At 33.2% G+C, this 13,201-nt stretch overlaps 1 protein-coding gene across 1 annotated transcript; it reads right to left on the bottom strand.

The window, feature by feature from the left end:
* Positions 1-10,909: 10,909 nt before the first annotated feature.
* LOC142608315 (reticulon-like protein B14) lies at positions 10,910-12,819 on the bottom strand. Its single transcript, XM_075780066.1, has 5 exons — positions 12,657-12,819; positions 11,797-11,977; positions 11,565-11,697; positions 11,398-11,467; positions 10,910-11,302 (listed from the first exon to the last, which is right to left on the bottom strand). Exons 1-5 carry the CDS (start codon positions 12,757-12,759, stop codon positions 11,133-11,135), a joined length of 657 nt encoding a protein of 218 aa, XP_075636181.1. The 5' UTR covers positions 12,760-12,819; the 3' UTR covers positions 10,910-11,132.
* Positions 12,820-13,201: the final 382 nt, after the last annotated feature.

Raw genomic sequence — 13,201 nt, 5'->3', positions numbered from 1 at the left:
ATATATATATATATATATATATATATATATATATGTATAGATCATGGGCAAACATGTTGATGCACTCTATTAAGATGACTATTCATCTCCTTCTCAAAAAAAAGAAAAAAAAAAAAAGAGATGACTATTCATCTGCTACTAATCTATTACATATACTAAATCATCTCAATTGTTATCTTATACAACATGAGTTATTATCTTCAGTTATGACTATTCACATCCTTCCATCCAAAATTGGAATTTGGAAGCAAAACAATTTCTTTTTAAAATAAATGCAGAGTTAGAGTCTTCTATCCAAATCACCCTTTCACTTTCAATAGCTAATCCAAATCTTATATATTCTGCCTGTAAGTTCTCACTCTCCACTTTAGTTTTTTTTTTCCCCAAATTGCTATACTTAGCCAATGCCTAGTGAATATGCAAGACAAAGGTGTGCAAACTATCAAGAATTCAATTCCACTATTGATTATTGCTTACAATCCCAGAGGAATTTATCGATTCTTTATTGAAATTTTGGGTAATCAATTTCTAGTACAAATCACTCTTGATTTTTGTTTAGGTGTGTTTCACAATGTTGAATTATCACTATATTTGTATTGCAACTTCTAATGACTTTTTGAATGGTTAGTATATTTTGTTTAACGTTAAGACTAAATGTTAATTTGCTCACAATGTGCATGATGTTATATTTCTAGAAGGTAGCCAACCAATCAAGGTAACTCATGTTTTTTTTAAATAATAATTATTATTATTATTCTGTGTTTTTTCATTCAGTCACAATACAAATTGTTTTTTTACCAACCATTGGCACTAGCACCCCTATCTATGTCTTTAGCAATATTCATGAACTCTTCTCTTGGCTATATATTTTGACTTATTTTCTTTACATATACGAATTTTGGTCTGTAAAAAATGAGTGCCTTTATTATTTTTGAGGTCTCTCTCTCTCTCTCTCTCTCTCTCGCATTACATTTTTCTTATGTGTATCATGTTTGTATTTATCTATCTAACTTATATATATATATATATATATATATATATATATATATATATATAATCTTTTGACGCCTTTTTTTTTTCTGCCTTTAAAATTGGGCCTTACAACAAATAGATTTCATACTAAACAAAAACTCAATTATGTTGTCATCATTTTTTTAAAATTTTTAAGAGATATTGAAGGAGAATAAAAGTGACTTTTAGAGTAGCTTGGAGTTCCAATCTTTCTAGGTAGACATAAAAGTTTGAACTATTTTATACAAAAATTATTGTGTATATATGTCAATTTTTCTCAACATAAAACTTATTTGCTTGGCATATTTTGTCTACGAAAGCTATAAGATTGAATTTATTCAATCATTTTGTTGGCTTTATTCCATGCCAATTTGCTTGTAATTTAGCATTTAGAAACATTGTATTTAGGTGGGAATTATGTAAGGGTAATGTGTGAAAGAATGTGAAGAAAAGCTCAAGAGTGTGCACTCAAGCAGGGGCTCGTGACTGGATCTCGCGACTGGCAAGTCGCCAAAAGAGGCACACGTGTGAAGCGTGCAGGGAGAGCTGAAGGGTCACGCCAGCTGTCGCACTACATGACAAAACCTCCAGTTGGCCAAGCAGTTAGCTCGCGACTCAAACTCGCAACTCGTTCCAGTCGCAAGCTTGAGTTGCCAGAATGCCCTATTTGGCTGAAATTGACTTTTCACATTCATACACACTCTACTATAAATACCCTTATACCCACATATTCTAGAGAGTTTCCAAAGGGAATTTTGAGAGAGAAACCCTAGAGAAAAACAAGATTGACACATCCACAATCTTCATCCTTTGATTCTCCAAATTCCTCTACTCTCACCCTCTCCATTGTTACATCCTTGAGAGGTACATTTAGCCAAATCCTTTTCTCACCATACCCATATTTGTGAGAAGTTTATTTGGTACTTGGGAAGCAATTAGGAAGGGACCAATTGATATTGGTTGATGTTATGGGCTATAGCGGAATTCGGTAAGCTAGAGAAGACAAAGGTTTGACGTAACCTCTTTGGAGTAAGAAGCTTGGAGGGCTTAGGTACACTAGGTAGATTAGGCTTGGAGGGTCTTCTGTTATTCATGTATCCCAACTTTATTCTCTAGTAGATTATTGATCGCTTGGAGGGCGGTGGAGAGGTTTTTCACCGAGGACTTCGATTTCCTCTTCGATAACACATTGTTGTGTTGTCTTTGTGTTTGCATCTCTCTTCCCTTAATCTTTACCTATTAATTGCTACTGTGGTTGTGATTAATTTCGGTTTAGATTGTTTTACCAATTCTGATTTAGCTTATTTTCATATTCCACACATACATTGTTTGATAATAAGCTTGTGTTGGTAATTTGTAAATTGGGGGTCTAAATGTTCATAGGTGTTTTACGCAAGGCGTGCGGAATTGTCTCCCTCTAAAGACTCATATCTTAATGAATTTGATGGCTCTACTTAGTAAGCTTTTATTCTCTCTCTTTCTTACTCTATTCTCACAATTCAATATTTTATTACAATCACTAAATAAAAAATATCTAGATTGTTATTTTGATTGTTTGGTCTCTTTGTGTTAACGGATTCTCATAATTTTGATAATATTTTATTCATAAGGTAATTGATTAGGGTTTGGAATTATTTTATATAATGGGATTGTAATTATGGGTTACTTGGATTAAAATAATTTCTTTTGGAATTTTTTCTTGCAATGTGTCTCCAAGCAACTTGATACACGGTTCCCATGCCCAATAAAGATTAAAGTGTTTTTATAGTTGTTTGGAATGAAAAAATATTAATATATTTTGTGGGACATATTTTTGTAACAATAAATTGAATTAATTCTTTTAATATTCATTTAGCAATAATCAAACTATAAATTGTTAGATTTTTTCAGAACTCAAAAGTTTTATACATAACTTTTTTTATTTTTGAGAAACATTTTATACGTACTTATTGTATAGAAATTGATATTTGGATTTTTTTTTTTTTTTTCTGTAAGTAGTGAAATTGAAGTAAACGTGTTCAATAGACTTTGTTTGTTGTTTGAGGACTTAGAATGTGGTGGAGTTGGGACATATTCCAACTCTATAAATGTGTAATAATCATTGCTTTGATTTATACAAATTTCTATAATTTTGATAATATATATTTTTCACCTCTATGTTTCTTTTTTTGTTACATTCATTTGTGTGATTATGGTTGGTAATAATTTCTATGCAATATATAGTCTTATTAATTAAATTTTCACTTTAACATTGTCCTATGTTAGTCATTATCCTTTGTAAGTGAGCTATGTTTGGATGATAAGGTGCTAAGGTGCTATGTGTCATATTTGGAGTGACATATGGCAAATTTCAACAATTAATTTCTCAATAATTGTTGAAATTTGAAAATTTTCTTTACAATTCATAATAATTGTAAGTAAATAAGAACCAAATGATTATTTTTGGAAACTGCTCATGTTAATATCTTTTCAAAAATATACTTAACTTTTCATCTAATTATTTGGAATTTGTTAAAAGAATCTTAAATTTCTAGAAATTGCATTTGACAATGCCAAAATTCACCGAGATAAAATCTTTAACTAATGAAGGATTAAAATATATTTAAGTTTCAAGACTTGCATTTCTTAATTTTAGATTGAATGTTTAAGGATTGTGTTCTTTGAGAGGGTGATATTTCAGATCAACTTTGATCTTAAATTTCCTTGGAAGGGTTATGTTATACCTCACCCTTCTCTTACTTCTTATGATCAACTAGATTACATTTGTTTTGAACAGAGGCGTAGGGACGGGATTGAGGGGAAGATGAGAGCTTTGCAGGAACTGGTTCGTAACTGTAACAAGGTCACAACTCACAATTGCTTTTCCTTGCTTAATGATGTTTAGTTATTGTCTTGGTACAAAAAAAATTGGTATAGAATAGGTGAAAGTGAATGTGGTCTCAATCTTGGTAACACTACTTGGAAAATTGCAGTGATGAAGAATTCAGAAAATGAAGATAGCTGGGAATTAGATGCTCAAACTAATCTACTTCACCATGGGGTGATGCTTAATTAGCTTATTCAATAGTTTTAATAAAATCATTATTAAACTTCATAAGATGAGTTATTATTCTAAACAAACACTCTCTTAAGGGAAAATATCATAGTCTACTGGGTAGACAAGAAAAGTTACTTTCCTGCTGAATTATTTTTTATAGATTAGTTCAAAGGACATAGGCTATTTATCAAAAGAAAATTTTGTGCTTAAGGAAAAAAAAAAAAAGGAATGTTGGAACAAGTGTCATTGATACATGTCTTATAAAATAATTTGCAAATGAGAGATACTTAACATTTCATTGAAATTGTTCTGTAAATATTTGCACTTTTGTTCTCCCCTCTATCTATGTAATCACTTAACCAAGAGTGCTTATCTGATTTCAGTCCAGCAGAGCTTCAACGCTGGATGATACCATTGAATATCTTAAAGCCTTAAAGCATCATTGTCAGGTATCTCTCTTTCAGTTGCTCTTAACTTCTCACTTCTCTCTCTCTCTCTCTACATGACGATAGACATTTCTTTTGGATGTGTTGATTTTGTTTGTGTTTCATGAAAATTAGATGACGTCTACTGGTGGAGGAGCTCTGTGCCAAGTACCATATATGCAACCAACTGGAATCCAAACCACACAAATTCCCCAATTTCTACCAGTTATGCAAATGCAACCAATGCCAGGATTTGGCATGGGAATGATGAGCATGTCTTACTCAACAGGCCTTAACATAATGCCAGTTCCTGCACCCAGTTTTTATCCATTATCCTCAGCAACAGCAGGAATGCATTTGATTCCTGGATCAGGAGTTCTTCCAGTCCCTCAAATGCAAGTGCCTCTCATTGCCTCACAAGCACCGCCTGCAAACACTGCTGCATCCACTGAATCTCAACAATTGCCAATTTACGCCAGGTTCATTTCAACCTTTAAATTTTCTAGATTTGTCAATGTCATACTTTTAGTTAAAAGGTCACCAGAAGTCTAATCGATTGTCCCGAAAGTTTAAGTTATTAGGAAATAATGAATTTAATCACTAAACTATAATTCTAACACTCTCTAATGTATAAGTCTAAATTCTTCCTTAATAAGTGGAGCTCAACACAAGGGATTTTCAAGTTTTAAAGTTTCAAAGGGAAGGTAGAGTGGACACAAATATCAAACTTATGAACAAGATTTCTTGCTGTGATACTATATTAAATTATCAATTGTTCCCAAAGTTTAAGTTAAAGTTATTTAGAAATAATGAATTTAATTACTTAATCATAATTCCAACATGTATCTTTAAATCTTTGTAGATATATAACGCTCGTGGATCATCATTGACCTTGCAAGCGAGTCATGCAGTAATGCCATCAATGAGTGAGAAGGCTTCCTCCAAACATGATGCTGGCCACAACTGTTCAAGTCAGTGAAGTAGTCACTTCAAGCTTCTATGCTCTGGCATGACTCTTTTATATTTTCATCTATAAATTTAATTTAATCTAATTTTAGTTCAAAGTTTACATAAAAATGGGTGACTGTGTGTGATGTTTGCAGGGGAATGGAAGAAATTCTCGACAGCGGCCATATGAGTTTCCATTCTTTCAGGGTAATGGAAGAAATTCTTGGCAGGTAGAACCTGTTTTGATGGGAAGGTTGAGTTTGTAATTCATGCCAATGAGTCGTTTGGTAGCTGCTACCAATATTATGTTTCCCCAATGAAAATGGGAGGTGAAGTAGGATACAAAATGGTGTAAGAGAGACAGATAATGATGTGGTAAAGAGCTTTTCCCTTGTGAAAATAAATAAGGAATAAATTTGTAACTTGAATACCAGGGAGAAAGTCTATAGATAGTAAATTTCACACTTGATGATGTAGTAGATTATTAGCGGTAGGTAAGCAGATAATGTCAATAGTAGACTCAAATGGGAATCAGCAAAACTGTGCCAACTCAATTGTTGTTAAAGTGGATTCCAGTTAGTTCAATTAGTAAAATTTCTGATAGTTGAATAAGAGATCTGAGATTCAATCTCCGCTTTAACCAAAAACTGAATCTTCGTCCGGTGATAAGAAGTTATCATCAAGATTATCAAGAGCGGATGCTATAGGTTGAAACTTTCTCAAAAAAAGATATTGTTGTAAAAAATGTTGTGAAATTCTGTGTATGTAACATTGCTTTAACCAAAATGAAAATTTTAATTTGGATTTCAAAGTTCTAAGTAACTGATTAATTATGAATTAGGCAAAAGTGCACTTTTGGTCCTTACATTTTGGTTTAATTCTCATTTTGGTCCCAAAATTGATTTGCTACTAATGTAATCCCTAAAAAAAGAAAATCGATTCTATTTTGGTTCCTGCCGTCAACCCACTTATAGAAACCTCCTATATGGTAGACAGAATGTCCTGCTTACTGACATGGCACTGACGTGGTCATTAAAAAATTATTTGGCACTTTTTAAATACCACGTCAGCTATTTAATTAATAAAAAATTAAAACAAAAAAAAATTAATTCCTCAATTTTAATTTTAATTAAAAAAAAACAAAAAAAAATTACTTTTTTTAGTTGTAAAGATTGAAGCTCTATGTTCACCAAAAAAAAAAAAAAAAAGATTGAAGCTATCTCTTGGTGGTATACTCTACTAAATTAAAAAACCAAACCCCAACCTAGAACCAACCCATATGTTAGGACCCTGTCACACCGTATACTAAGTATCCGTTTGGATACGGATTAATTTGGCTGCGTTTGCATTTTCACGTTTCCTCTTTCTTTTTCTTTTTTTCTTTTTTTTGCTGCTGCACGCGTCAGGGGGGACAAATGCTACTATTCATGATACTGTTTATAAACAGTAGCCGTGAATTGTTGACCTTTCAGCCCTTTTTATCACATTTTATGGGTTCTGTGTACTGTTCACGGGACCTACAAACTTCACTTTTCAGCCAATTTTCTTTTATTAAAAATAGGTCTCACGGCACTATTCACACATTTAAAAATTATTTTGCTACAGTGTTTTCAGCAATAAGTTCTATCCAAACGAACCCTAAATTAAAAAACCAAACCCCAACCCAACCCAGATCAATTTATCTCTCTCTCTCTCTCTCTGCCCATTATAATCTGCACATCGGTGTTGGCATCGACATCGACATTGGTGACTCCTCTGTGGCCCACTTCCTCTGCAACTACTCCTCCTCCAACTTAATCCCATTCTCCGCCGCTATCCCGAATCGTTAGGTCTCAAAAATATCCCTCCTTCTTCTTCCATTTCCGATTCCTTCTCTCTCGGCGGGGTCGTGGTGTTTGTTGTTTTGGGAAATGGGTTTGATTGACGAGGTGGTGGTGGTTAGTGGTGGTGGGATCTGTGTTTGATTATGTTGGTCAGTGGTGTTGGTTTTAGGATTTGTTGGTCGGTGGTGGTGGCGGTGGTTTTGGGATTTGGGTTTGATTGTGGTAGTGGTGGTGGTGGTTTTGGGATCTAGGTTTGATTATAGGTTTATGAGTTTTTTGGAGATTGGTTTGTTTGCTAGGTTTGTGAGTTTGATTTGCTAGAGAATTTGGAGTTGATTGTGTTAGAATTTGGGGAAGAACATGAAGAATTCGATGGTTTTGATTTGTAGTAGATCTAATGGTGTTGGGTTTGATGATTTCTGAGGTGTTGAATTTGGGTTTTCTCTGAGGTTTGATGAATTTGGGTGATTGGGTTGTGTTGATGGTGCTGGGCGATTGTGATGAATTTGGGTTGATTTGGATTTGATGATTAGATCGGGTTCATTGTTCTTCATTCTTCCTGTTATTATTTAATTTAATTTTTTCTTCTTGTTTTTATTTATGTCCTATTGTTTTTATTTATGTCCTAGTGATTTGGGTTTGAGTTCTTGGGTTGATGGGTTTGAGTTCTTGGTTACTAGGTTTGATTTGGAAAGAATACGAAGAACACGTTGTAAAATGAGGAACAAGTTGAAAAACATGAACATTAAGAATTTTTTTTAATTAAAATTTTTAATGAAATTAAATTTAAGGTTTTTTTAATTAAATTTATTTTTTTAAATTTTCTGACATAGTTTTAAAAAAAAATTAAAATGCTGAAGTGGCATTTAAAAAATGCCAAATTTTTTTTTAATAATATTTGAATGGTTACATCAATGTCATGTCAGCAAGTAGGGTACTCCGTTTGTCACGTAGGAGGTTTCCGTTAGTGGGTTAATAATAGAGACCAAAAAATAATTGATTTTCTTTTTTTAGGAACTACATTAGTAGCAAAATCAATTTTGAAACCAAAATGAGAATTGACCCAAAATGTAACAACCAAAAGTGCATTTTTGCCTATGAATTATGCTCACGGTTAACAAAATAAATATATACAAATAATTTATATACCATAATCTAAAAGCAAAAAACACAATCAATTAATATACCACAATAAGATTTTGGTGACAAGTGAAAAAATTTAAGAATCCTCTCAAAGGAAAAACCATGTCCGACATTACTAAACTCTGTATAAAAAATTATTATAGAAGAAATGATCTTTACTTACAAAACCTTTGTATTCCTAGAATCTTATGCAACCTTAACAAAAGACTTTAATTATAATGGCCCTAGAATTTTGAAATCCTCACATAAAACTTCCTCTATAAACGAACTCGTTTGCAACAAATCCTAAATGGAACTCAAAATAACTCTATAGGTAGGTTTTTCTATGGTTTGAATTAACAAAACTCATTGTGTGTTAAACTCAAGAAAAATCTCATTTTTAAGGCTCATACATAGGAACTCTCAAAGAGAAACACCAGGAAGAGGTTTTTTGACGTTTTTAGTCTCAACGAATCAAAGATCCTTCAATAGGTTTAAATCGACTATCTTTCCCAATGAAAATTGCATCACAAGTAGGGGTGTCAAATGGGTGGGTTTGGGGTGGGTATAAATGGATTGGGTATATAAAACCCATTCACCTAATAAAACCCATTTAACTAATTGATTTTAACCCAAACCCAACCCAACCCAATTATAATGGGTAAACCCCAACCCACCCAATTATCAAAATTACCAAAATGCCCATAAACATAGTAACAGCTAGCACAGTGACAGGAAAATAGAGGAATGTCCACCGTTTGGTTGTCGAGAAAATTTAGAAAAATAAGGAAATGAATTTTGAAAATTGGATTCCAATTATTTACGAACCGAAAACCAACAAAAAAAAAAAAAAAAAAAAAAAAGCTTTCTCCTCCTCCTCCTCTAAAATCCCCAAGCTCATCATCCACCCTAACCTGGCCCGGACCCGAATCTATGGCATCGTGTGTCGGGTCAAGTACCTTGTTGACTCGCCGAAGAACAGTTGGGATGCCTCGACGAGTCCATGTTCGTCGAGCCCGCCACACGATACTTCCACGTGAAGCACGTGCACCATACTCTAACCTCGACCTAGAGCTCCTCCTCCTCCTCCGACGATCTCTCTGTTTTGTCGAATTTTCCTCTACTTCACCATCAATGGCAAATCGTCGAGAGCTTCAAGGTTCAGATCTCGCAGCAAAGTCGCAAGCGGTTGTTGGAGTGAGAGCTTCCAATTTCGGCTTACGCCGATGCATTGGCTGGCGTCGTCGTCACCGACGAGATTCATCCCAATCAGGATCTTCGCATCGATCATCCAATCGTTTCCAGCTTTGATTCCGTCTTGAATTTCTCTCAAGGTTTGGAAAATGCTTCCTTCGATGCTTCGAAGCCGCTAGAAATGGACTCTGGTGAGCTCTCTTTTAATGCTTTTGTTAAATATTAACGAAATTGGAATGCATTTGGTTGCCGAGAAAGTTAGGGAAACAAAAATAAGAAAATTAGAGTCTAATTTTGTCTGAGGGCTGTTTTTGTTTTTGCTTTTTTTAATGGGAAGGGCTGGGTTGAATTTGGGTATATTGTTTTAGGGTTAAATGAAGTTTAATGGGTTTTTAGTTAAAACTCAATTATCACTGGGTCTAATTGGGTTGATGCCCATTTAACTCAATTAATAATTGGGTGGGTTTGGGTTTAATTAGAGTGGGTGGGTTTGGGCGGACAAATGGGTTTGAGCTTATTTTGCCACCCCTAATCACAAGGGATGTGGTTATATATAGAATATTATCAAATCAAACCATTCAGTGCAACAAATTCATAAATTTTTCCCACAATCTCGCTAGAGCAAGGGTCAAGCAAAATATCTACTTAACTCGGATTTTCAATTATGGTTTGTTTGGATGACATAATTTGGGTATTTGGATTTGGATTTGGATTTGAGTGATTAAAATCCAAATAACTTGTTTGGAAAGCTTAAAAAAGATCAAGAATTTGGATTTGACAAATCCACCAAGAATTTTAAACCTTTAAAATACTTAGATTTGAAATAACTCATAAAATCAGTAGATTTGAAATCTCTTAATTTCAAATCCAAATCCAAGTTCCCAAACGCAACCTTAATTGATTCTTCTTAATCTCTCAAACTTTAACAACAGCTAAGCTCCATATTTCTGTTAGTAATTTTGCAATAATTGTAATCCTTATAAACACATGTTTTGATATTGGAATTAGCCAACTTGGATTTTTTTTTTTTTTTTTTTACCAAGCCAACTTAGATCTAAATCTTAATATTTTTTACTTTTGGAAATTTTGTGACAAGATATGACATACGAATTGATGTAATAAAAGTGACTCCATAAACCATAGGAAAAGAAGAAGATGAAGACCAGGACCACTTCTAGTTTTTTATTAAATGAGATATGCAATGAACTCGCTTAAATTTTACTCAAAAAAGAAGAAGCACATTTTCATGATATAAGGTATAATTCCTTAATTTAGCCAACTCAAACTATATATGAGGCTCTCTATAAAAATAAAAATAAAAATTATGAGGCTCTGATGCTTATCATGGATTTGCTTCTTAAATGCAAGAGAAAATTATTATAAAAATAAATAAATAAATGCCGGAGATAATTAATTCTTGTGCAAAAGCCAATCTTTAGTAAAACATATGCATTTTATATTTATTTAATATTTTTTTATGCTAAGCATCACATAAAGTTGTTTACAGATGTTTTCTCCAGAATTTTCACATTCATTTTACAAATTATCTTCAAATTCACAACTACTTAGTACTTATTTGTATTTCCTCTCTTTCACTGGTCCCCTTGGAATCTTGTTAAGAACTTTGGAATCAAATTTCCTGTACAATTTCTTCAAGTCTCGGTTGCTTCTGTTAGCAAAATAATCCACCTCCTTTTCATATCTTTCGTAAAAAACAGGTAGTGTTTGTGCGCAGAGAAAGACTTCAAAACAGCAAAGAGAAACACACATTAGCAATTAGCCTCAAACAAAGTTACGAGTTACAACATATTTGTTAAAGAAAAGTCTTGAATGTTACCAATATATAGAAGATTCAAAGAGCTAAAATAAGTCCCAATAACAGACAAGATCCAAAGGCTAAAGATTGCCTGTATACATATCAAACACTCAAGTATATTATATATGTCAAAATCTTCATAGAGTAGTAGTCAGATGGAGTTGTGGAGGGAACATAGCTTTACATACCACAATCAAGTATATGAAATCTTTCCCACTTGAAATTTCGTAGAATTTGTGCGAGAACCAATCAAGTTTTGCTACGATGTATCTACATGTCGATTCTGTCGAAAGTCTAATATCAGGGATATAGGGTGGTTTCCTGAGATAGCACAAAAATTTATCAGAAAGCTTTAGTGATTACTAGTCAAGAATGCTAGGTGATGAATACACAAACTTTTAAGAATTCATTAGTGATTACCAGTCGATGAGTCCTGACACGTTAGTCCAGATGAAATTAATGAGCATTGTGAGTATGAGGCCGTGACAAAGAAGTGTAACAAAATGGTACTCCACAACTTCAAAAAGAAACCATATAATCGTGAACCCAATCAGGATTGCAGCTGATAGTTTCTTGTCCTTCCATAATAGTACATCAGCAACTGCAAAATCAACCCAGTATAATATGAAGCATCACTCTTTCTTATAGTGTTTTAATTATTATGAATTTCACTATTTTATTTCTAGCCCCATATCCACAATTATACTTGATGTGGAGTTAATGATGGATCCATATAAAAATAATATTGTAACAATTTGACACATTTTAATAAGTTGTAAAGAAAAAAAGTTATATATATCTTGCGCGTGCCAAATGGCCAATGATGAATGAACTTTTAAAGGCACCATATAATTTTTTGCTATAACATGGTGCAATGTATAGCAATGGCCCGCTATCATGGTGCAAGTCCCAGTTTATAGAAAGTAGTAAATTGAAATTAATTTTCCATGATTTTGGAAAATAGAATTCACTGAGAAAAATAACAGAAATGAATGTGCAAATTGAAAAAAAGAATATTATGTTCATGATGTGTGGAACTAGGCAATGCGCGCAGGTTAAGAAAATGTAAGGCATGTAGTCATTCCATTACACTTTGTAGCTCTTTCTAAATTCTGAAGGAAGTATTGAGGAAAATATTTGTGACAAATTTTTTATTGAATAAAGAAGGTATTATTATGTTGCATCTGTTAATTATTATTTTCCTCAAGTTTTTGTTTCTCAAAAAAAAAAAAAATAATTTAAAAATCATCAAATGCATCAAGTTAAAAGGTGAAGATTACCTTTTCCTCCTCCGAAGACCTCATGCAAAGGCTTTTCACGACCAAACAATCTTCTCAATGAAAGAGCTTGGTCCTCTGAATCAGATTGATAGGTAATTGGCATGACTCTTAATTTTTTTTTTTTTCTAGTTTAAAACGATTCGGTACTTTCTCGACACGTACTGTTGCCTCTGATGCTCTAACAAGGTTATATAAAAGGGATAATATGGAGGTTCTAAGCTTTGTGGCCAAGAAACTTGTTACAAGAAAGGAATGACTTCGACTTGGCTTAGAGGGTTTATTCACATGCCCACTTGGACAATATAGTCAATTCATCCATGCGGTACTTCATCTCCATTTTCATGCAACGAATCCACCAAGCAGTTTTAATATTTATCTATGAATTCTCAGCATCACGCAAAATGGAACAACCTACTGTCGAAGTTGTTTAAGTGTCGGTAATTGCATGATCAGGATCACTTAGATAAATAACAAAATATAGTTCTTTTTGTGTGGAAAAAAAAAGGATTCCGTATCATCTCCTTTATAACATGTTCCATGGTGTG

Source organism: Castanea sativa, chromosome 8, assembly GCF_040712315.1.
Source record: "Castanea sativa cultivar Marrone di Chiusa Pesio chromosome 8, ASM4071231v1".
Taxonomy (NCBI): Eukaryota; Viridiplantae; Streptophyta; class Magnoliopsida; order Fagales; family Fagaceae; genus Castanea; species Castanea sativa.
This window is presented reverse-complemented; position numbering and strand designations above follow the sequence as displayed.